We start from the raw sequence: 23,777 nt of genomic DNA on the forward strand, positions 1-23,777 counted from the left end.
ATATGGTCTCCTTCAAGCATATGTATATATATTTATGCATATTTCATTAAACGCGATGCTTATATTATTGTTATTTAATTTTTTATTAAGATTTTCTATTTTTCTTATTAGTTTTTTATAATTATAATTTAAATTAAAAATTAGAACACCAATATTCATTATATAATTTTTTATTAAGCGACGTTTCGAATTTTATAATTCATCTTCAGGCAATTTAATATTAATTCAAATAAAACATAACAATAAACTGTCAGATGACGTAATAAGATTTGAGTAACGTAAAAGAAGCCTACAATATATTATTGTAGGCTTCGTCCATCTTCTTATATTGGAATGACTACCACAAAACTGACACGCCGTTTAACCTGCCATTTGAACATCGGAGCTCCAAATCAACACTACCATGACTGCCACAACCAGCAATTATCCCGCAAAATATTAGAAGATAATACTAAAATATTAATGAAAGACACTATTTTTAACAGACTACAAATTTTAGAATCCCTATTTATTAATATTTATAAACCTAATTTGAACAAACAAATTTATTCCAATTTTATTTTACCTTCATCACGAAATGTTTAATTTATTATTATTATTATTAACATGATATTGCACATATAATATATTTTATTAAGTTATATTACAAAATAATTGTTTATTATACTTAATTTAACTACTTACGTTATTTAACTTTAATCGTTACGTTACTTTCGCGCTCAACTCTTATTACGTCATCTGACTGTTTATTGTTATGTTTTATTTGAATTAATATTAAGTTGCCTGAAGATGAATTATAAAATTCGAAACGTCGCTTAATAAAAAATTATATAATGAATATTGGTGTTCTAATTTTTAATTTAAATTATAATTATAAAAAACTAATAAGAAAAATAGAAAATCTTAATAAAAAATTAAATAACAATAATATAAGCATCGCGTTTAATGAAATATGCTTAAATGAAAATTTGTTACCGAAATTTACTGATATATATTTATATATATATTTATATAAATTTGGAAACCGAAGATAGTCTAAGAATACCGAAAAAAGCTTTTTTGTTATGCATAAAACAAACAAAAATTTTTGTTTTGAACTAGAGAAAATCAAAAAGTTAAATTGAAAAGTTTAACTAACGCCGAACATGCTATTGAAAAGTTAAACTAACGCCGAACATGCTGTGGTTTTCATCAATAATTGCATTTCTGACAGTCTTAATCCAATATATATATATATATATATATATATATATATATATTTTTACAATATTCTATAAATTCTACCGAATGTTTGGCGTAGAATTTATAGAATATTGTAGTAAAAATTATGGTCTATTACCATGGTCTATATATATATATGTTATTAAATTATTATTATTATTATTAAATGAAAATTTATAAATCGCTTTTTAATAAAATCTCAAAAGCGCCTACAATAAGTGCAAGAAAAAATAAATAAGAAAAAAGAAAGAAAGTTGATTGTCACCGAGTTAAATGTCAGAACACACATATATTTAACACAAAATCAATAAATAAATAGATGACCAAAAAGAAGTAATACTAATTCAAATAACGATTTTTAGGATTTATCCACACAAGTTACTAGGTATGTACAAAAATTCAACACACATTTAATTACAAGAACCGAAATGCTGCTTAAAATGCAGCAACTTTAATTGTTTACAAAATAGAGGAAATGATATTCCAGGTAGACGGAGTGAGGTTGGCAAATTATTCCACACCATCGGTCCAGCAACAGCAAAATTTCTTTTACCAATCACCAAACGGGTTTGAGGAACGTCTAGCAAATTCCTATTGTTGGATCTCAATCCTGGATAACCAGACGTTGAATCACGTTTAGTCAATTTACCAACCAAGTACGGAGGAGCACGCCAATTTAAAGCTTTGTACATCAAAACATCAATCTTGTAGATAATTCTCTTTTCAATCGGAAGCCAGTGCAGATCCCGTAAAATCGGCGTCACATGATCAGATCTAAAACCTCCGACAACTAGCTTGGCCATGCGATTTTGAATCGACTGCAGTTTGGAAATTTCCAACATGGAGACACCGTAAAAAAGGCTGTTGCAATAGTCCAGCCTCGAATGAATAAACGCGTGAGCCAAACTCTTTAGGGTAATCTCATTAAGTGAATTTTTTATAGCCTTCATCATGCGAAATTGTCGATGACATTCACCGGTTAGCGACTTTATGTGGCACTCAATTGTCATATTACCATCGAATACAACACCAAGATTATGAGCAACTTGACATAATTCAATTTTACTGTTGTTAATCTCAATCGAAGTGAAATTTAATTTGTTTATTTGCTTGCACGTACCAATTGGCAATAACTGGGTTTTGCATTGATTCAATTTGAGTTTGTGCTTGATCATCCAAGAATCAATCGCCTCCATGCACTGACCAAATCTTTCAACAAGAGCTTGAAATGAAGTAGCTGGACCACTGACAATGATTTGTATGTCATCTGCAAACCCATGATGCTTGAACCTGAATGAATCAATGATGTCGAAAACGTCAGCAGTGTATAGCAAAAACAGCAGCGGTCAAAGTACTGAACCTTGTGCTGAAGTACTTGTGAAGAATATATATATATATATTACAATATTCTATAAATCTATCGAATCAAAAAACGAACTACAAACATATTAACGCCAAAAAACGAACTACAAACATAATTTATATATATATATATATATATACATATATATACGTATATATAGGTGTGTATAGTATATATATCCATATATAAATATACATATATATGTATATATACGTGTGTGTATGTGTGTCTGTGTGTTAAGTTAAATTATTTATTCATTAATTCAATAATGTATATATCGTGAAGTCACTTTGTGTTTATGTGTGTGTGTCTGCGTTTTAAATTATTTATTCATATCGTAAAGCCACTTAGTGTTTATTATGTTTTAAAATGTTTAAATTTGTGTGTTCCGAAGTAGTTTCACTTGAATGTTTGTTACTCGGAAGCTTCGTAATAATTAAAAGTTCGAATGATCAGTCATTAGTTAATTGATGGGATGAGTAAAAACTTAAACTTTATTAATTTTTTTAGGCTTACAGAGGCTTTGAGATTCCAACGGAATTTAAAAGCTTGTGGACTTATTTAAAAAATGCATATTCTACTGACGCCTTTTTGGAGTCTTGTCCGGCAGACAGAGAAATAGTTACCCACTACATTACCAAAGTGATCATTTAAAAAAATTTCATACATAATATTTATATTCATTACATACCATTCGATTTTTTGTACAGACATACAAGCACGCTTGCACGGCCCAGAGGTGGACATGGGTCCATTTTTACTGACCCAACCCAACCCAACCCATCACTTAACTCAACCCATCCCAACCCAACCCGCCTGAAAATGCAACTTTTCAACCCAACCCGACCCGACCCAACCCACGACCCATCTGCACGAGTCGCAATTTTACCAAACAGGCAAATTTTTACAAATGATATTTAAAAAGCAGAACTCAAAAATACAAGATCATATGTGTAATAAAACACACTGGTGAAGTAATCACACTGCAAGTGTAATAAAATAACATGAAAATTAATTAAAAATCAAATGTTACTAATATTTTACTTATTTTTTCTTCATCGATTTATAGTCACTGTTCCACACTGAGTGATCACTAGAGTTTATCAATATCTATTACGGAAGCTCGACAACCCCATCTAATTAATTCCAGTTCTTCAACTTTTCGTGCCGACAGACTGGATCGAGCATCTGTGACTGTGCGACCAACTGAACTGAAATCTCTTTCAGATTGTGCTGAACTGGCAGAGATGCATAACACTCGTCTGGCAACATTTGAAAGAAGTATAAAGTCTTTGCTATTGTCTTGCCAGTAAGCTAGTAGTGATTTGTGGTTGGCAGGAACATTCAGAGCTTTGTATCTAGCCAATTCTTCATGACCTGAAAGTTCAGCAGTTGAAATTTTACTGGTTGATGAGCTACAGCCATCCCGTAGGTCAGCAAAAGGATCAAAGCGTGCTTTCTTGGTTGGCTGAGTGTAATCATCTTCAACATCCTGCTGTGCTGATGTACTGAAATGATGAACAAAAAAATGAAAATAATTGTGTAGAGAAAATAGTGAAATTAAAATATGTAATATGCAGAATTATTCTTGGTAATGTATGACACAATATTTGTCATCTTAACATATCTACAATATCAACAGAATAATTCAATCTAACCCAGCAACTCTCGACTCCATTCCAGCAGCATGTCTGCGCTGACGCATCTTGTTAGCAACAAGATCCAACTCTGTCATCATCCAAACATCCAGATCAGCCATCAAGTTGCGTTTAAATTTTTTCTCTTCAGCTGAAATCTAAAAAGAAAATCAAGTTAGTTTAGTTAATGTCATTAGGAATATAATAATTACTACTATTATACCTGAGGTATGAAGTCAAACTTCTTGAACGATGGATCCAAAAATGATGCCATCCAATGTAAGGCAACAATAGACTGCCAAAACTTTTCATCCATATATTTTATCAGATTTTTTTAAAAAGTTTTCATTGGAAGCGAATCTCGAACAGCAGGGGCAAACTTCTTTATTAGTAGATAGTATGATGGTCCTATGAGGTTCAAAGTTGGCTCATCAACCTTCTCCAATGTCTTGAATGTATCTGAAATTGCTTTTGTTATATCGCAAATTTCTTTGTTAAATGTTCTGTTGACACACGCAATAAGCTCTAGACGATTTTTGGCTGTCAGAACAGTAACTAGTTTTTCATAGCTAGCTTCTATAGCTTCAGAACGACGATGCATTGACACCCAAGGCCTCGTGTCACCTCCATGCTTTAGTGACTTGGGAAGCTGCTCTTGAATGCCAACTGACTGCTTTGCAAAGCGGCATAGTTCACTAACTGCAGTTTCATATGTTGCAGCCTCTGGCTCTTGCCGTCTAGTATCATTCCAAGCACACGTTAGGACAGTGTGCAAGCGATGACACATGCAGTCAACTCGAACCCCACACTTCAATGCAGCAACGATATTTGAGCCGTGATCAGTAGTGAATGGGACTTCATCAATTGGTATTTCATATTCACTAAGGATGTTGCTCATGACAGTGTATATATTTTGTGCAGTGTGTGAAGAGGTTCCGAAGTGACAAACGGCAAGTGCTGCATGGTGATTTGTAAAGTCACGATCAATCCAGGAGCAGTGCACATCTAGGTATGACTGTTTACGAAAGTCGTCTGTAAACATATCAATACACAACGACACACTGCCATCATCTATCGGATCTTTAAGCCGTTCAGCAAGTTTAGTTACAACTGAGGCTGCAACTGATGTTGCATCACGACTCACGGTTTTTCTTCCCACAACAACATCAGAAACATCAAACTTTCCATATTTGGCACCTAACTCAACACAGCTCTGCATCAAATTGAGAAGCCCTTTATTTTCAACAGATTTGAATGAGTGGTAACCATCAACACAGAAAAAGATCTGTCTATGCTTCAACATCGTTAATTCTTGAGAAGACAGTTGAATTTTTCGTTTCAAGCATTGATGGATTTTCAACTGTGACTTTGGCAAGACTACAGCACAATGTTTGATATGTTCTTGCTGATTTTTAGTGCCAAAGTTTTTACCTGATAAATCTTTAAATTGATATACCTTATTGCACTTAATACAAGCACAATAGTAATTCACAGGAATTTCGCTATCATCATTTTCCTTTTTTTGAAAAACCATGTGAAATTTCTGCCAGATTTCTGATTTTAAATTTGTGGGTGCTTTTAATATAAACCTCCCTGTTTTTTCTGGAAAGAATAAATATTTAAATACTTAAGTATGTTCAATCAATCAATTAAATTTATCTAATGAATGTGATTTCTAAACTTCAACAGCACCCAACTAAAATTTGAAAAATAAACCATTTCTAGGTAGAAAAAAGAAAGAAAATGAAACATGAATATCAAGTAAATAAGTAAAATGAGCAATTGAGAAAAAATTCTGATATCTGTAAAGTGTAACTGTAAAGACTGAAGAGATTTGAAATTATGAAAAATAACAATTAAATCTTTAAAGTTTAAAGGAATTAAAACATAAAAAATGTAAAAATGTTAATGTGAAATTTATTACATTTTTTACTTTCGCAAACTTAGCAAATTTAAATCACACAAATCTCTCAAATGACGCTGAATTTCTTCTGATTCTGCCATACTTGTAAATAAAACTAATTTTCTCGATCAGAAAGAAGTAACTTTTGCTCAACTCAATAATCACAAAAAGAAAGTGGAAACGATAGACCAAAGATACAATAATATTACAGCGATATAAAATACACCGATTATTAACTAGTTAAAATGTTCGTTTAAGAATAAAAAAAATACAGAAATAAATTATTTATAATAAAATTTGAAAATTTCAACCCAACCCACGCAACTTTAAAAAATTTGGACCCAACCCAACCCAACCCATGGGTTAACCCAACCCATGTCCACCTCTGGCACGGCCCTCTCTCTCTCTTCCTTTCACGCATAATACACACAAACGCACGCACACACACACACGCATATATATACATATACACATTGCATGCACGTGCATAGGTGTGGTTATGTAGCAAGCATTCATTTCTCTATAATTTTTGAAAATTAATTTTCATTTGTTCAGGTCGGAGTGGTTTCCGATGGAAAGATAAATTTGATGGGTGATGAAAGAACCATCAGTGTACCAAATTGATTGAACAACCGAACAAAAGGCACCAACTTTATAAACAATAATTGCTTTTTCACATTTATAAAACAATCTTACGTGTTTGCGTTGAAGTGATTTTATAACGAACTCAATTGATTATGCAAATTGCAAATTAAATACGCTACACCGTCTTACATTACCGTTACAAAAAATTTTTAATTATTATATGAAATGTAAAAAATTATAAGCAATTTAAATTTTTCGAAATGTTTCGAAACGATATTACGATGTATGAAGTCTCACGAGGCATAATTATGTTCAAAATAGAAAAATTCACGCTAAATAATGTTCCGCAATGTGAGGAATGAAAATTTTGCTGTCATCGCGAGTGAAATTGAACACATCTCAATGGAAAAAATTTATTTATCGATAAACTGACTTCCGGTATTTGGTTGAAAATTTTCAACGTTTTAATTTGCATCTTTTCTTACAAATAATGCCCAACTTTTAATAACTAGGTATAGGTCGTCAAAATAATATCTAATTGCTGACGAGTTTGACGTGTGATGTGTGGGGTTAAAGTGAAGGATAGGAGGAGTAGTACAGAGCTGATGTCAATGATGGGACTGAATGAGGACATTGTGACATTGATAAGGAGATCGAGATTGCGGTGGTATGGACATGTGTTGAGAAGGGATGAAAGGGTCGGGATTAGGCGAGCGTTGGAGTTCGAGGTTGAAGGAGTGGTAGGAAGGGGTCGTCCGCGATTGGGATGGAGAGAGCAGGTGGAAGACAGGGTGAAAGCGGGGTTGCGTGATACTGAGGCGAGTGACAGATGTGGATGGCGTCGAGGGGTATTTCGGTTTCATCATAGGTAGCCAAACGGCAACCCCCGATCTCGGGGAAAATGTCGTCTAAACGTGTGTTGTTGTTGACGAGTTTGAAGCGAACTGCTGAACATAGATGTCCTGTCCGCAATGAATCTCAATATCAATCAATCAATCTTCGTTTTGCGTCCAGAGACCCGGTTTCCCGAGGTAGGACGTTGTTTTCTTTGCCATCAACTTTTTGCGCCTAAGTACCATAGAAGGGCCATTCTGAATTTTTCTGCAACATCCCTCCGCTATTGCATACTTCCCAGGGATTCTTGGCACCTCTTGACCACTTAAGGCCTGCTGGGGACTAGGGGCCGTTGTTTTTCTTTGTGATGGCATAGGAATAATTTGGGGAAAAGTTTTTACATCCGGACACCCATCCTGACGACAACCACCAGTTATAAGCGGTAAGCCTAGCCTTTCGCTCAAAAGCACGCAAGGCAGCGTGGAGGCAGTTTTATGTCATATTCAAACTTAATCTCTTTCAATCTCAATCAAACATGAATATTTCTAACCGAAAAAAGATAGCCAATAAAAAAATAGAAACTGAAATAACAATTGAAAAATATAAAGCGAGCTGTTTAAAAAAATTAAAAAGACGAGAGTTGGTACAGAGAAATATGGAATTACAAAGAAACTTGATAAAAACAGGAAGACCAGAAGAATTACAGAATCTCTTAGAAAATTTGGAAAATCTGAATATAGCCAGAGAAACGCTCTAGTTATGTTACCAATAAGGGTGACTTGAAAAATTGCAACAATTGCCGATCCTTAAATAAGCAAGATTACGGAAAAAGTATAGAACATTTGAGAAAAGCAGGCAGGTTTCAGAAAATGCAAACAGTAGTGGGCAAACCATCTACCATTGTTTAATAGATTTCACAAAACATTCCACGTGAAAGATTGTGGATTATAAAGTAAGAGGTCATCAGAAAATCTGGTTAAAACATTTAAGGCACTAAACAAAGATTCAATAAGCAGAATTCAGAGATCGGATCAAAGCAAAAAAATTGGAACTGACAAGGTGACTCGTTATTACCACATCACTACTGTCGACATTATTAAAAATTGCAATGAAAAAATTTGAAACCAGTTTGGAAAACAAAAAGTTTACATAAAAATGCCAAAAAACTAGATCTCCTCGGACAATATGCAGAATGCCGGGTGAGAGCGTTATAGCAAACGAGAAAAAATCTGAACCAAAAACATTTATTTCCTTTCAATTAAAAATAAAAAAAAAACTTAAAACAAATAGAAAACATAATTAATGAGTAGTACAAACAAACAAACACACGTTTAGACGGCATTTTCCCCGAGATCGGGGGTTGCCGCTTGGCTACCTATGATGAAACCGAAATACCCCTCGACTCCATCCACATCTGTCACTCGCCTCAGTATCACGCAACCCCGCTTTCACCCTGTCCTTCTCCACCTGCTCTCTCCATCCCAATCGCGGACGACCCCTTCCTACCACTCCTTCAACCTCGAACTCCAACGCTCGCCTAATCCCGACCCTTTCATCCCTTCTCAACACATGTCCATACCACCGCAATCTCGATCTCCTTATCAATGTCACAATGTCCTCATTCAGTCCCATCATTGACATCAGCTCTGTACTACTCCTCCTATCCTTCACTTTAACCCCACACATCATCCTCACCATAGCTCTTTCAGCCCTCTGCAGTACACTTTCCTCCTCTCTCCTCAACACCCAAGTTTCACCACCATATATCATCGCTGCTCTCACACATGCTTTATATACCCTCCCTTTCATCTTCACTGACCATTTCTTTCCACACAATACCCCACCCAGTTCCCTAAATTTCATCCATCCCACACGAACTCTAGCCGTAACTGCGCTCAAACATCCTCCATCCGCATTCAGCTTATCCCCTAAGTAAACAAAGCTTTCCACTCTTTCAATACCATCACTCAACCCCGTCCTTGCGTCCGTCCTATTAATCACACCATGAACACATTTCTTACATTTGAACGTGCCTTCCACCTTTTTCAGTGCCCCCCTCACACCACTACATCTCTTATGCACCCATTTCTGACATCCTATACACAATACCGAGTTAGCCTTCACTCTCTTATCACATACCCCACAGGGGTCTATTTTACTTATCACTCGTTCCCCACCTTCCCCACTCACCATTACCTTCGTCTTACCAATATTAACTTTTAACCCTTTCTTTTCAATAACACTTTTCCATCTGTCAAATTTTAACTGCAATTCTTCCATGCTATCAGCCATCAAGACTAAATCATCTGCATACAAAATCTCAAATAACAACCCCTCCATTATGTTTCCACACACAACATCCATCACAATTGCAAACAGAAACGGTGATAACACTGATCCTTGATGCACTCCTACCTTAACACTAAAAGCGTCCGACATCCCCCTTCCAACCCTCACCTTTGTCTTTGCCCCTTCATACAGCTGCATCACAGCTTTAACAAGTCTCTCATTCACTCCTTTCTTCCTCAACGCCCATTCAATGACCTTCCTCGGTACTCGATCAAAAGCCTGTAGTAATGAGTAGTAATAAATGTATAATGCGAATGAAAACATGTATTTGGGTCATTGAATTAACTTCACAAAAAAATGGGTCGTACATGGGCCAACATATTAATAACATACAAACGATTTGTATATACACCAATACATCAGAATATGTCTTGTAAAAGAATCAGATAATTGTATATGCACCAGAGTTTGGCTTGTATAAGAATCAGAACATTGTAAATATATAGACGATTTGAATATGTATAAAAATATCGAAAACAAGAACCGGGTAATTTAAAACAATAACGAACTTAACTAATGGGTAGTTATAAATGTATAACGCGAATGAAAACATTTGCGACCAGATCAAAATTAATAGACTTAATAGCATTTTGTGGTGATTGGACAAAAAAATAACTTGAAAAGGATTGTCCATAGACCAACATGCTAATTTGTATATAAGCACCAGAATATGGCAGTTTAACAATCAGAATATGGTAAATATAAAAACGATTTGTAGAAAAGTCTAAAATTTTGAAAACATAAACATTTTTAATCACAAAAATTGTACAACTTTTAAACATTTTAGTTGATTTAGTTTGTACAGAAGTACAGATTCTAAATTCTAAAATAATTTAATTTGAAAACTTCAAAAATACTTCGTTTAAATCTCCAAAGATGATATTAAAAAACTAATAATTAAAACGAAAAATAGTTAAACATATAAACGCAAATAAGATTAAAAGCCATCGGTTCGATAATACTGAAATGCACTTCAGAGAAATACTGTAGATGTCATAGCATGTTCACATGTTGCAGTAGGAATGAAAAAGATTATTTTTAATTACAGACCGTATAATTTGGCGTGTAGTTCACATCCCGGGAAACTTGATTTAACTAAAAAAAATTAAATTTAACAAATTACAGAAATTAAAAATAAAACACTTAAAAACTTACTTCTGACAAAGGAAAAACAAAAGGAATCTTTTCGTTCAGTCTTACATAACAAAATCTGATCACGATTATGACAAGAAGCAAACAGAACAAGAATAGAACTGATAAGCATGTGATGTCTGAAATTTAAAATATAGCCACATTTTAACATTATATCCACAAATTAATCAAGAAACAGTTCAATATAACCTAACTTTTTTAATAATTTTCATTTAAGTGTTAAGACGTTTTTTGTTGTAGTTGATAAAAAATCAAACTTGAAAAAATAACGTTTATAAAGTGAAATAATAACAAAAGCTAAAACCAATTAATTTATCAGTTTAATTTATCAACTAACAAACAAAAGGGAATCTTTTATCTGAGGCTGTCTTGTGGGTATGAGATAGGAACTTAAGAGAACTGTTCCTCTGGTCAACAACCTGCAGTGTGACGTTGTATTCAGTATCCTCCCGCAGACCATTCAACGTTACGTTAACCATTTCTCTGGCCAGGTATAACGACGTTGACGTGCCTATATTATGGAGGCGTTCAATTGAAAACGATATCTAAACACACGTTTTATATCATTTTTTTATTAAACAAAAGCTAAGCAACAGATTTTATTTTTATCAATTAATAAAGCCAGGAAAATGTGAAAAGCTGGTGATTGCTACAGCAAAAGATGCTTTTCATCATTATGAGAATACTCAGACCTTTTTTCATGGATATCAGCAAACAGCTCAGAAACAAACACAAATTTGAGAGCCTCAACAAATTAGAAAAATTAGTATAAACATTCTCTTCAAATCAAATTCAAAAACTGGTGAATGCTACAGCAAAAGATGCTTTTCATCATTATGAGAATACTCAGACCTTTTTTCATGGATATCAGCAAACAGCTCAGAAACAAACACAAATTTTAGAGCCTCAACAAATTGGAAAAATTAGTATAAACATTCTCTTCAAATTTTCTTCTCTTCAAATCAAATTCAAAAGCTGGTGAATGCTACAGCAAAAGATGCTTTTCATCATTATGAGAATACTCAGACCTTTTTTCATGGATATCAGCAAACAGCTCAGAAACAAACACAAATTTTAGAGCCTCAACAAATTAGAAAAATTAGTATAAACATTCTCTTCAAATTTAAAGCAATATTTTTATGATTTTTTTTCTTGCTTATTTAACAGTTTAACACACATGGGTTAAACTTTATTAACAATACTTGCAGTCTAACATTATTTGATTGATGGGTTCTAAAGTTAGAATATGCGAATATGCTCAAAGTTAATGGTAAAGCGTGTTTTGCTGTTGTTTCAATGAAGAAAGATACATTACACCAGCTATGTCAGAGTTGGGAGAAATGGAATCCAAGTGATAGCTTTAAATTTATACATCTTCTATGATATAGTAAAAGATAAAGTAATATAAAATGAATAATGATGCAACAAAGTATTATATCATCATCACAAAAATTCATTTGTTAATAATATAATACAAGTTACCAGTTGGTGAATTTACGGGAAAGTACGTTAAAATGAAGCCCTTGAAGTAAGACGGGTGGGAGAGCTGACAGTTCTGTTCAGTCCATCGGACGATCGCGGATTTTAACGGATTGATTGGTGATGGTTGAACGTTCATAGCGAAAAATGATACATCTGAAATATATCATTAAAATTAAATTATTAATTTTCAATTTGAAGTATTTCGTCGCTTAGTTAACTCGTGCAGGAGTGAGAAGAGATTTAAAATGATTAAAGGTCTTAGAATCTCTTCCAAAATTCACAGGGATAAACAAGGCACAACGAAGCAAGTGACGGGCCTGTGTAACTGTTTTTCTTAATAAAAAATGTTATATTTATGTTTTAAAACAGAGCCTAACTTCCAGGGAGGACCAATAGTTATTTCTTATACGATAATATACCAAATCTAAACAAAAAAGTCAAATAACTTTTCATATTTTTCGCTGTTCTTTTGAGTACTGTTTATCTGAAGAAACGCATTAATTGAATCTTATTCTACCCACTAATTTTTTCAAAACAAAGAAGAAACAGTTGAGTACTGAAAATCTTTAAAAATACTCACTCCTAGAAGAATTAAAAATGCACTGTATTCTGTTCATTCCACTGCTTATCACATCGTGCTCATCATCACCTGATAAAAGAATTTCATGTCTAAAATAACAAGAAAAACCTAAAATGCAATAAATAAAGCACAAACATTTTGAAAATTCTGTTGAAATTGCAAAGATCCACTGGCGATTCAAGGAGAGAAGAGGAAGTTGTATAGCGAATGTTGTCGTGTTCCAGGGCAAAATTTCAAACGAGTATTCACCCTTTAACAATAAAACACGAAGAATATATAAATTTAACTATATGAATTTTTTACCTTAAGCCATCCAACTAAACACGGTTGGCAAGCAAAAGTTTTATAACAGTGACCGCATATTTATTTTATATCTTTAATGTTCGTTTTTTTAATTTATCTTCACTTTTGGACGATTAACCAAGTTAATTTCTATATAACCGCAAATAGATAATGCAAATTTAATAAAACAAAAATGAATGTAGTTAAAGGAGATGAGATCGAAAAATTGGTGAAACGTGCAAATGATGATAAAATCTCAGAAGAATCGGTGAAAAATTAAAGAATTAAAATGGAAGATTTAAAATCAGGTTAACGTCACCGCCCTGGTTTATAAAAGCATATTGCAACGCAGTCTGGGAATGCAAAAACATTTGTATTTGGACAATTGATTTGCACGAGAGCATATGTCATGCAAACTTATCTAGAGAATTTTCGTGGCATGCGTTCGTTAAAAAAAATGATAGTCCTGATAGGTCAGTTATGCAATTAAGAAAATGTTTCGCTTGGAAACTTGAGACCTTGAAAAGTGATGCACAGCTCATAAAATTCGTTTGCGTTTTGCAATCTGCTTAAAAACGAATTCATAAGCTTTAAAAATCCGGATACGATTCAATTAAAACAACAATATTTGAATGTCTTGTATTTGGTAATATGTTTATATATATATATATATATATATATATATATATATATATATATATATATATATCTTCTCTACATAAACCTGGCATTCGTGTTGCATATTGCCTTCACACCAATACACAGTGCTGCCCACAATATTTTCAACATTTTGTTGGTGCTTCCAAGTAAGTTGGTACATGTTATTGATGTTTGTCATTGCTTCAATTTCTTTAGCACTTGAAGGATCTATTTTAATAAAATTTAATAAACAAAAATTAAAAATTAAAAAAAAAATTGTTGAAAATGAATATCAAATTAAATTATTCCCCAAGCCAAATCAAATTTTCAACGGATGCTATTCAGCATACATCACAGATTTGGATTTGACCTGTTAACTAAATTCACAAGACAAAAGATCTTTATCTTCCTTAAATCTTGAAATGCAACTCTGAACTTTTTTGTTTGACAACGTAGGATCATCCACAAAAAACACACCATAATTAAAACAACTGAAACAAAGCATTCAAAACAAGAGTTAACTCTCGAAAATCAGGAGCCCTTTCATTACTAAAAGTTACATTTTCAATAACGTTATGCCATGAGCCATTTGGTTATTTGACAGAATTATTTTTTACAATTTTTTTGAAATTTTGAAAATGGATTTAATTGGATTGATTTATAAAGGAGCTCTTTTTATAACAGCAGGACCACAACTAAGTTTCTCTGCGATGTCGTGGAGTATCATAGCTGAGCAATTATCAGGTATCAAGCGAAACTGGTCAGTAAACCCTCGCAAAATGCCAAAATTTCGAGGTCTTAAACAATTTCTTTAATAGTAATAAATTTATTTGCAACACTGAACAGAAGATTTTTTTACAGGCTTATTCTTTGAATGACAAATTTTTAGAAAAATTGATTAACTGATCGATCGATTGATTTAATTACTTATTTGTAGTCTGGCTGATTTATTTGGTCCTGTAATTTTCCATAGACACTGACCTGCCTTTCATCCGGTTTAGTAATTTCAATTCTGTTTTTTCTTTCGCTTTTTTTCTTCATTAATTTACAATTTATGCAAATGCGATTATAATCAAGTTAATTTGTAATTTTCGCTTCTTCTTTAAACTTTTTTTCAAGCAACAACGTTTCTCTATTTTGCCCATATTATTTAGAACATATTAATACAACTACAAAAAAAGTATCTCGTTTCAAGCACGTTTTTATTTTTAAAATTTTTAATTCGTAACTTGGAAAAGCTATAATTTTACAGAACAGGCGTAATGGTTGAAGACACCTGGTACAGCTAAGGGATCTCCACTTACATGCAATGTATGTGATGCCTTGTTTAATGCGTTTTTAAGTAAGTGATGTTAAAACTACAGAATATCGAGTGAGAGAAAGAGAGAGAGAGAGAGAAAGAGAAAGAGAGAGAAAGGATAATCTTTAACTTTATAATAGACTAAAAGACCGTTTGCATAAAGATAACCAGCAATTTACTGTCGAAATAAAAAATAAATGTTCAAAAATAAAATAAATAGATCAAGTGAATTAGGAATTTAACCGAGCCAAGATTTAAATGCAAAAATTTACAATTAAAAATGCATTACTTTGAAATGGAAGAATAACGATTGGAGTGGAGCTGGCTGAAGTGTTGTATCCAAGTTTAGTAGCCTGGTCTACTAGCACGTAATACAAACATGACTCATTTAACAATATCTCATACTCATTTAATCGTGCATCGGGTATTATTTCAACTTGAAACGCATCTTCGTTGAAATATACCGATCTTCTACTTTCATTTTTTTTGCATGAAACGTTCAAAGTGATGCACGGTTCTAGCGAACTATTCATTGAATATGAAGTGGCTCTGATGTTAGATGTCACGTTGTTTCCCGAAGTCATGTTTGTAAAATATTTGAATACTCTGATACGGGTCGATACCAAAATTCCATTTTGATTTTCAAGCGGTATACTCTAAGAATTAAAAAACATAATTAATTAATTAATTGTTAATTAATTAAATTCTCAAATTAATCTACCTTCCAAAATATTTTAACACGGTTGTAAGAGTTGTTGTTGTCCAACAATCTTAAATAACTTCCAGCACTGGTTTCAGGATTACTATACGGAACTTCATAACAAAAAAATATAACATTCATGAATATTTTTTTACAAATTTCACGACAAATAAGAAAATTGCATAGTGTTAACGGGCCCGACTGAATTAGAACTACAGAAGAATTTCTTTACATGTTAATACGGCATCTGCGTAAATACAGTTAATTATATAACTAGAATTGCCCTATTGTATTTTTTCCATTCCATTTAAGCATTCATGGAAGAGAAGCACTGACGTCTCACAGTAATTAGAATTTGGATAGGTAATTCCAAAATAGCACACAAAGAGTGATTGTGAGGTGAAAAAAAAATAGCTAAAAATTAAATATAATGATATAAACGTAGATGATTCTCAGAAAAAAGTTTAACAAGTTTCAACATCAACTTTTACGTATTTCACAGAATTTCTCCTTTTTCATTATTTCAATTATACTGAAATGCAATTTTCTTTTTAATGCATACATTAAATAAAATGGTTTTTCAATTTATCAGTCAAAAATCTTTGAAGTTAAAAAGCACTTTTCAATGAACTTCTGGTAATTTTGCATTAAGTTGTGAATAACTTGAACAATTTCACCAAAACAAACAAGGCTGTCCTACACTCCATCTACCAATTTTGGCAAATGAAGCGTGAACGTGAAAGCGTCCTTGGACAAAATGTCATAAGAACTCAATGATCAAAGGGCCAGAACGAAAATAAGAAAAGGCTGCATTCTCTTATGGATATGGTGGAGTAATGTATGTAGTTGCAATAACTCTATCATGTTACACTATATAACAATACTGACACAATGATACTATGAACAAAATTACAATTCATATAAATTTTAAGACAAAAATATTTTAGAGATAAGATACAGGAGTGTCAAATGATTTGAATATCACTAACTACGCCAGCATCATTTTGATTTTATGTTGAAATTCAATGGTTATTTGAAAGTATGAAAACTAAACATGGTCGTACCATAACATGTGAATTTGACAAACTTTGCGATGAAACAGATTTAGATAAAAACCGTTTTCACTGGTATGTACCTTTGGGTACAATCAATATATATGGAGATATCATAGACGTCATAATCACTTATAATCACCAAGATGAATGAGAGTTTGAAAGCAGGTAAAGTTCCGTCGCCTATGCTGTCTGCTTGGGTCGATAATGATTGAATTTGTTGTTATAACAGTGGATGAAGTACTCCAGTTTTAAAAAAATTGTTCGCAGTTTCAAAGGTTTGTCAGAGAAATGTTTCAGGAAAAATGTTTGAAAGTGACGTGAAAATTTCTTTTCTATCTTTAACAAGCAGCTGTTGCAGACATATGAAATAACATTTTGTTCACTGATTTACGAATTTTGCTCAGTTCGAGAAATCATAATAGGTTCTTTGAAACTTTCATGGTTTGACAATTAACGTTCAAACATAAAATGAGAGGTTTGCAAAAGTAGAAAACATATCTTATCTATTAGATGAAAGCAAAATGATGTTTACTCCGGAGCATAGGCAACTAACTAATCAGTATTAAAATAACATAATCCGTTCATGCAAAAAAATGTATTAGAAGATATAGCAGTTTCATCAAACATTAAAACCCATCAAACATTAAAACCTGGCCGTGGAAAATCATGACAACGCTCATAGGAAAAAAAGAAACTTCTGGAGTCAGAAAGTTTATTTCTAGAATTCTATTTTTAGAATCTAGACTAAACAAAATTTATTTTAAAAGTTGTTACATAAGATATGTAACCAGAAAAGTAGAATAGTTACACACCGAGAGTTTAGATGCATCATCACTACCCTCTGTCTTCAGAGCAAATTAATTTGCTTAGATCAATTTGAAATAGATTAAACTTTAAACTAATGAAATATCAAAGCTAATATCATAAATGCCAGCTAAAGGTTATGATGTCGATTCATTCTGTTCATTCTTTTTTGATTATTGAATATTTTGACTACACACCATTTGTGCACATTATTTAACGCGGCACTTCGGCCTTCATTCATGCTTACTAGATAGCAGAAGAAAGGCTATCATCAAGGCAAAACTCAAAACAGTTGGTTCTGTGGTAAGCGACATAAAATACTAACTATCTGCTATAATATTAAACCCTTGTTTATCTTGAAGCCCACTCAATAAAGTGATGACAAAACAGTTGATTGCCTACTTAAAATCTACTAGACTCTTTTTGGGCTTTAATCTGATTTTTGTTTCAGACACTCAACTCAGACAGTAATCATAAAAGCCTTTTGTTTATGAGGCGAATGATTCCGATGAAATCTCTCTTTTTACCCTATTTGATATAAAAGCTGTTTTGACACGGTCATCACCAACTACGGCTACTTTGATTTGTGAACCGTATAGTATCACAAGGATAGTTCATGCTTGTTTGAATAGTTTTTGACTAATAAACTGCAAGCAATAATAGCACTGACACTAATGATAATCGTGATAATTGCCAGCTCATTTGTTGATTCGATGCATATTTACTGTAGTATTTATTTAATCCGTCAGACCTGCTCAGAGTACTAAAACATCCTTACTAAAAATTCATAACTACATATATACTTTTCTTTCTAGAGACTAAAGTGATCCTACTTTTCTTCTTGCTCTTAACTTTTCTTCTGCCTTTGGTACTGTTGATCATACCATTCTATTGAGACTAGATCATTCTTTTAATGTTACTGATTCTTGTCCATCTTGGTTTTATTCTTATCTCTATAAGCATTTTCTGTGTTGTTCTTAATAATGCTACTTCTAACTTCTCTACCCTTACTTTTGGGGTACCTCAGGGTTCTATCCTTGGTACTCTTCTATTTATACTCTATACTTCTGAACTACCTCGTACTATTAAAACTTTTTCTTTTACTAGTCAACTATATGCTGACGATTCTTTTATTTATACTTCATTCCACCATCTAATCTCAATAACATTCTTCATAATCTATCCCTATGTCTCCTTACTATTATCGCTTGGTGTGACTCTGTGTCTTAAACTTAATCTTTCTAAATTTGAATTAACATTGTTGTAACTTCGACGATCGTCACTTCTGACTGCACTGTTGTAACCTCGATGATCGTCACTTCTGACACCAGCGTTGTAACTTGCACTATCGTCAAGTTACAGACATTCCCTAGATTAAAGATTTCTGATAGATAATCACAACTGCTTCAAACACAAACTTATTTAAATGCCAACAATAATAGAAAAAATAAATTATCCGCAAATCACAGAATGCGCAAGATGCCACACGATCCCAAATAATTCACGGCTACAACTCGACAATCAAACAACATAGTTAATTTTACAATACACAACTCCGACCTCTCTACACGTGCTGTGCCTTATAACCTACAGTCAATTTTTACAATAGAAAGACACTCTACTACCATTCCTTCTATTATTCTATGGTCTTCTTGATTCTACTCTCTATCCTTTAAGTCAAGCTGTAAACTCTGCTGCTCCGTCTAATTACTCGTCCCCCTATTTTTTCTCATATATCTCCATATCTTGTTCTCCTGCACTGGCTACCTACGAAGTATAGAATAATTTTTTAATTTGCACATTAATGTATAAGCCTCAATCAAAATTATTTCCTAAAACACTTCTTCTTAACTTGTGTTAAACACTTATGCTAAATCTGCGTTTGCTTTTTTTAGCCCTTTTCTCTAGAAGTTTCTACCTCTTTCTCTAACTACTTCTTCCTCACTTACGAAGTTCCGAGCGGATCTGAAGAAGGCCCATATGTTTAAACAATTTACGGAGGAGTGTAATTGAACATCGCGCAAATAGTGCTCTACAGATGATATGATTGATTGATTATCATTATTTATAGCATATAGATTTGCAATAAATTGATATAAAAAATGGAAAATAACCATCTTCGGCTGTAGTCATTGAAACATGTTTCCAAGCGCAATAGGAAGACCTAATTCTGCCCCTGAAAAATGCTGCATATCTGACACTTACCAAATATCTTGTATTTGGACGCAGGTCAGTCAGTTTTACACTACTTTTCTGTGTACTCAATTCTTGCTTCTATATTAATTAAACAGATGTGCTGATAAATCATATTAAAATAATTATTTTTGTTCAACCAAAAAAGTCACTTCAAATTATCTACAACATAAAACATCATAGCTCAAAATTTTTAAAAAGAAATGTGTTTAAAATAAGTAACTGACTATTGGGGAACATTATTTAGGAATGTCAATTTTTTTTTCTTTACTTATTTTCATAATACATCTGATCGTACTAGAAACGTTATAAGCTTGATTTATTATCATGAAGTTTATCAAAACGAATCCATGTTTGTGTGATATTATTTGTTTGTGTGTGTGTGTGTGTGGGCGTGCGTGCGACCTTATTAAATTTAAATTATTTTCGAACTTGGATAATTTTAAAATTTTCCAGTTTTCATTTCGAAATAATGTTTAACTTTAACATTTTCGCTTTGACAGACATTCATAGGATTAAGAAAGACTTAAGACATTGGTTTGCTAATAGTGAAGTGTGTCGCTATTTGTTAAGTATCGATGAAAAATGTGCCGCAACTTCTATTGAGCAGCAGCAGCGGCATTGGTAGTGGTGCCACATCTGAAGCTAAAATAAAATCACAACAGCTACGGACTACTTTTGAATTGAAAATAATTTTTGCATTAACTCGTGCGAAACGTTAAATAATTTATTCGTATGAAAAATTTTAATTTAATGACTTGTAGTAGTGTTAGTAACCTTATGAAAATAACATTCGTTGCTTTAAGGAACACTTTTTTCGAATGTTTAATTTTAAAATTAAAGTTTAATTCAATCAATTAATTTTTAAATTCTTGTATTTCAATCAAATATTAGAGTGATAACAGAAACAACTAAATTATGAAGACTATTATAATTAACAATTAACAACGTTTATAAAGTGTTTAAAAAAATAGTGAAAATAACGACAATATTACAAATTAAAATAATAATAAATTCACTAAATAAACTAAATAAATAACTCGTTACAAAATTAATTTAAATAAGCTTATCAACTCGTTTTTAACTCGTTACAAAATAAATTTAAATAAGCTTACCAAAGCAGAATTATGTTCAGGAATCCACCTGAAGTCAAATAAATAATTGCCGACATAATCGTAAAGATTGTATCTTATTAGCATGGAAGTGCTTGTTACTTCACTGGCCTCGACCTCCGACAAAGGATCAGGAGTGTCTTGAAATTTAATAATGATAATTCAAACAAAATAAATAAAGTTCATAAGACAACTTAGAACATAGTATTTAAAACTTTGCTTTAATGTCTCTTATCAAATTAGATTTAGCTAACTATATATAATAGATGGTCCAAGAAAAAAAATTCCAAAGTAAAACTAAATAGACGAATCAGAGCACATGAAAATTTAGGACAATGATAAAATGACAAAGAAAAAATTAAATCAATAATGAAAAAGTTGAACATAGAAATAGGGAAAATTTATAAAAATAATGTATCAAAAAAAAAAACTAAGCGTGTTAGACAAAACATTAACGAGTGCAGTGGCCCTCACTGGTACTAGTGGAATTGAAGATAACCTTTACAAAGATGTTTGTGATGAAAAGAAATTGAAGAAACTACATAAGGGAGCTACGACTACAAACACATAAGCCGGATGTATAACAGACACAATTCCGAAACAGTGTAATGTAGAAAAGGATCGGATCCATTTGTTGAAATCAAGATTTGGTGAGGAAACCAAAAATTGTTCAAATAAATCAGAAGTTTGACTGGAGATACAAAAAAACTGGAAATTTTCAAAAAAATGAATTTTTTCCCTCAAGATGTCAAATAATTTATAAAATCGCTATCAAAGTTGCATAAAAATTGTGACATCAAACTATGATCAGTTCTACATTTAATTACTTACTAAACATATATATATCCTTAATTATATCAACGCAACTGCCAATATAACTATCATCAGTTGACATAAGACAAATAACAAGCCCATTATGGCGTAAAATTTGAAGTATTTCAGAATTTAAGAAGAATTCACAGCGGTCATCCATTTCATCAAAACTCTCATTATGACAATTTATGCCAAAATCTGAAGCACTGCAGGCACCATCATCTACGGTCCTGCAATAAATTTAGCAAAACATTAATATTATAAATATATGAAATAAGCTACAATTTTAAAGTAAATGAAATAAATTTATTTGGTTGTTCAAGAAGTAGGCAGGTTAGGGGGAGGCTTATCAAGCACGACTATCTCAAATCAGCATGGCTGTATGACACTCGAAAAAAGATACTAAATGTGCTAAAATATTATGCAAATGCATCAAATAAACCAATCAAAAAATAATCATAATAAATAAAAATTTATTAATAAATGTGAAAAATGTAAAAATTGTTGAATATAATTGTTCATGGAAACTAAAGAAAGACACCAGACCCTAGAGCGCACTGAAGATGGGCGCGGATGCGTTCGAGGGCCAGTAAAGATATTACAAATATATAGACAGTTTCTTTTGCTACAGTGTGAAATCAGGTTCAAAATGCTATCAAATGCACAAGTTTTTCCTTGTCTCTTAAACCTCGATAAAATTAAAAAAAATTTTCAGAGCTCTGATGACAGGCTATTTCAGACCTGGGGTAGGGAACTAGATGTCGAGAATTGTCGCATGAAATTATTGATTTTGCAACGATTGTGCTATGCTAATGGGATGAGGAATTATGGCGAGTTTATTGAGTTTAATCTAAAATTTTGAAATCAAAAAAGGTAATTTTGTAAATAATAGGCAATTTTATTGCAATTCTTTGAGATTTGATGAGTGTAGTTAACCAATTGAAATTTGGCATGATGAGGTAGGTGACAAGCTTAAGCCAAAGACAGGCTGAATAGTACTAATATAATGCTGTAAAAATCTTTCATATTAAAGTGATTGCAATATTTAAATAATAAAAAATATAATTGTATATCCAACAATTCAAAGTCAAACCTTCTGGAGAGAAACATCTTTTGTTTTATTAAGATATTATGAACGTAGAGTCTATTCCAAGTACATACGAAGTATTCATTTCTTTGTCTTCCACAAGAAAAGGTACAAGTTGCTGAAGTGTTTCATTAGTAAATATTTTTCAATTTTTAATTTAGGCTAATAAATGCATTCCGAAGAAAAATTAAATCAGCACCAATGTCTAGTTTGTTATTAGAAACCAATCAAACTTATTTAAAATTTGAAAGGACCATTGTTTTTTTAAACTTCTCACAGTTCATCAATGGCGGATCCAGAGGGGGGGCGGTGGGGGCGATCGCCCCCCCCCCCACTTTGAACTGAGGTTTGATATTTTATGAAATAAATAACAAAAAGCCAAACACTTCAACTTCTTGATTTTTTTTAAATTGAAAAACATTCTTCAAAACATAGTTCTGTTATATACATGAAATATTTACAAGACAAATGTCATTTTTCTACATTTTTTTCGGCCAAACCTTGTTATAATGTCTTCAATATCTAATTCAATATCGCGATGAATGTTCATTAAGGCTAATCCCGTTAGTCTTTCCTCATTCATTTTGGAGCGCATCCACGTTTTAACCGCCTCAGGGTAGAAAATGAACGTTCTGCCGTTGCTAACTGAAACAGGCATGGTGCACAATATTGACAACAGGCTGTGA

At 32.5% G+C, this 23,777-nt stretch overlaps 2 protein-coding genes across 2 annotated transcripts in view; one reads left to right on the top strand and one right to left on the bottom strand.

The window, feature by feature from the left end:
• The window catches only part of HELRODRAFT_65527 (hypothetical protein), a gene marked incomplete at both ends in the record, with an annotated part of 3,677 nt that extends 439 nt beyond the window's left edge, over positions 1-3,238 (top strand). Inside the window, one exon of the mRNA XM_009021206.1 lies at positions 3,095-3,238. Coding sequence (XP_009019454.1) covers positions 3,095-3,238 — 144 coding nt within the window. The remainder of the gene's footprint in view (positions 1-3,094) is intronic.
• Positions 3,239-3,522: 284 nt separating this feature from the next.
• Positions 3,523-6,225, bottom strand: HELRODRAFT_188558 (hypothetical protein; the record flags this gene model as incomplete). The annotated part of the gene is made up of 4 exons (XM_009021207.1): positions 3,523-4,092; positions 4,243-4,379; positions 5,678-5,823; positions 6,165-6,225. 4 exons carry the CDS (start codon positions 6,223-6,225, stop codon positions 3,678-3,680), a joined length of 759 nt encoding a protein of 252 aa, XP_009019455.1. The 3' UTR covers positions 3,523-3,677.
• Positions 6,226-23,777: the final 17,552 nt, after the last annotated feature.

This window comes from Helobdella robusta, assembly GCF_000326865.2.
Source record: "Helobdella robusta unplaced genomic scaffold HELROscaffold_3, whole genome shotgun sequence".
NCBI lineage: Eukaryota > Metazoa > Annelida > Clitellata > Rhynchobdellida > Glossiphoniidae > Helobdella > Helobdella robusta.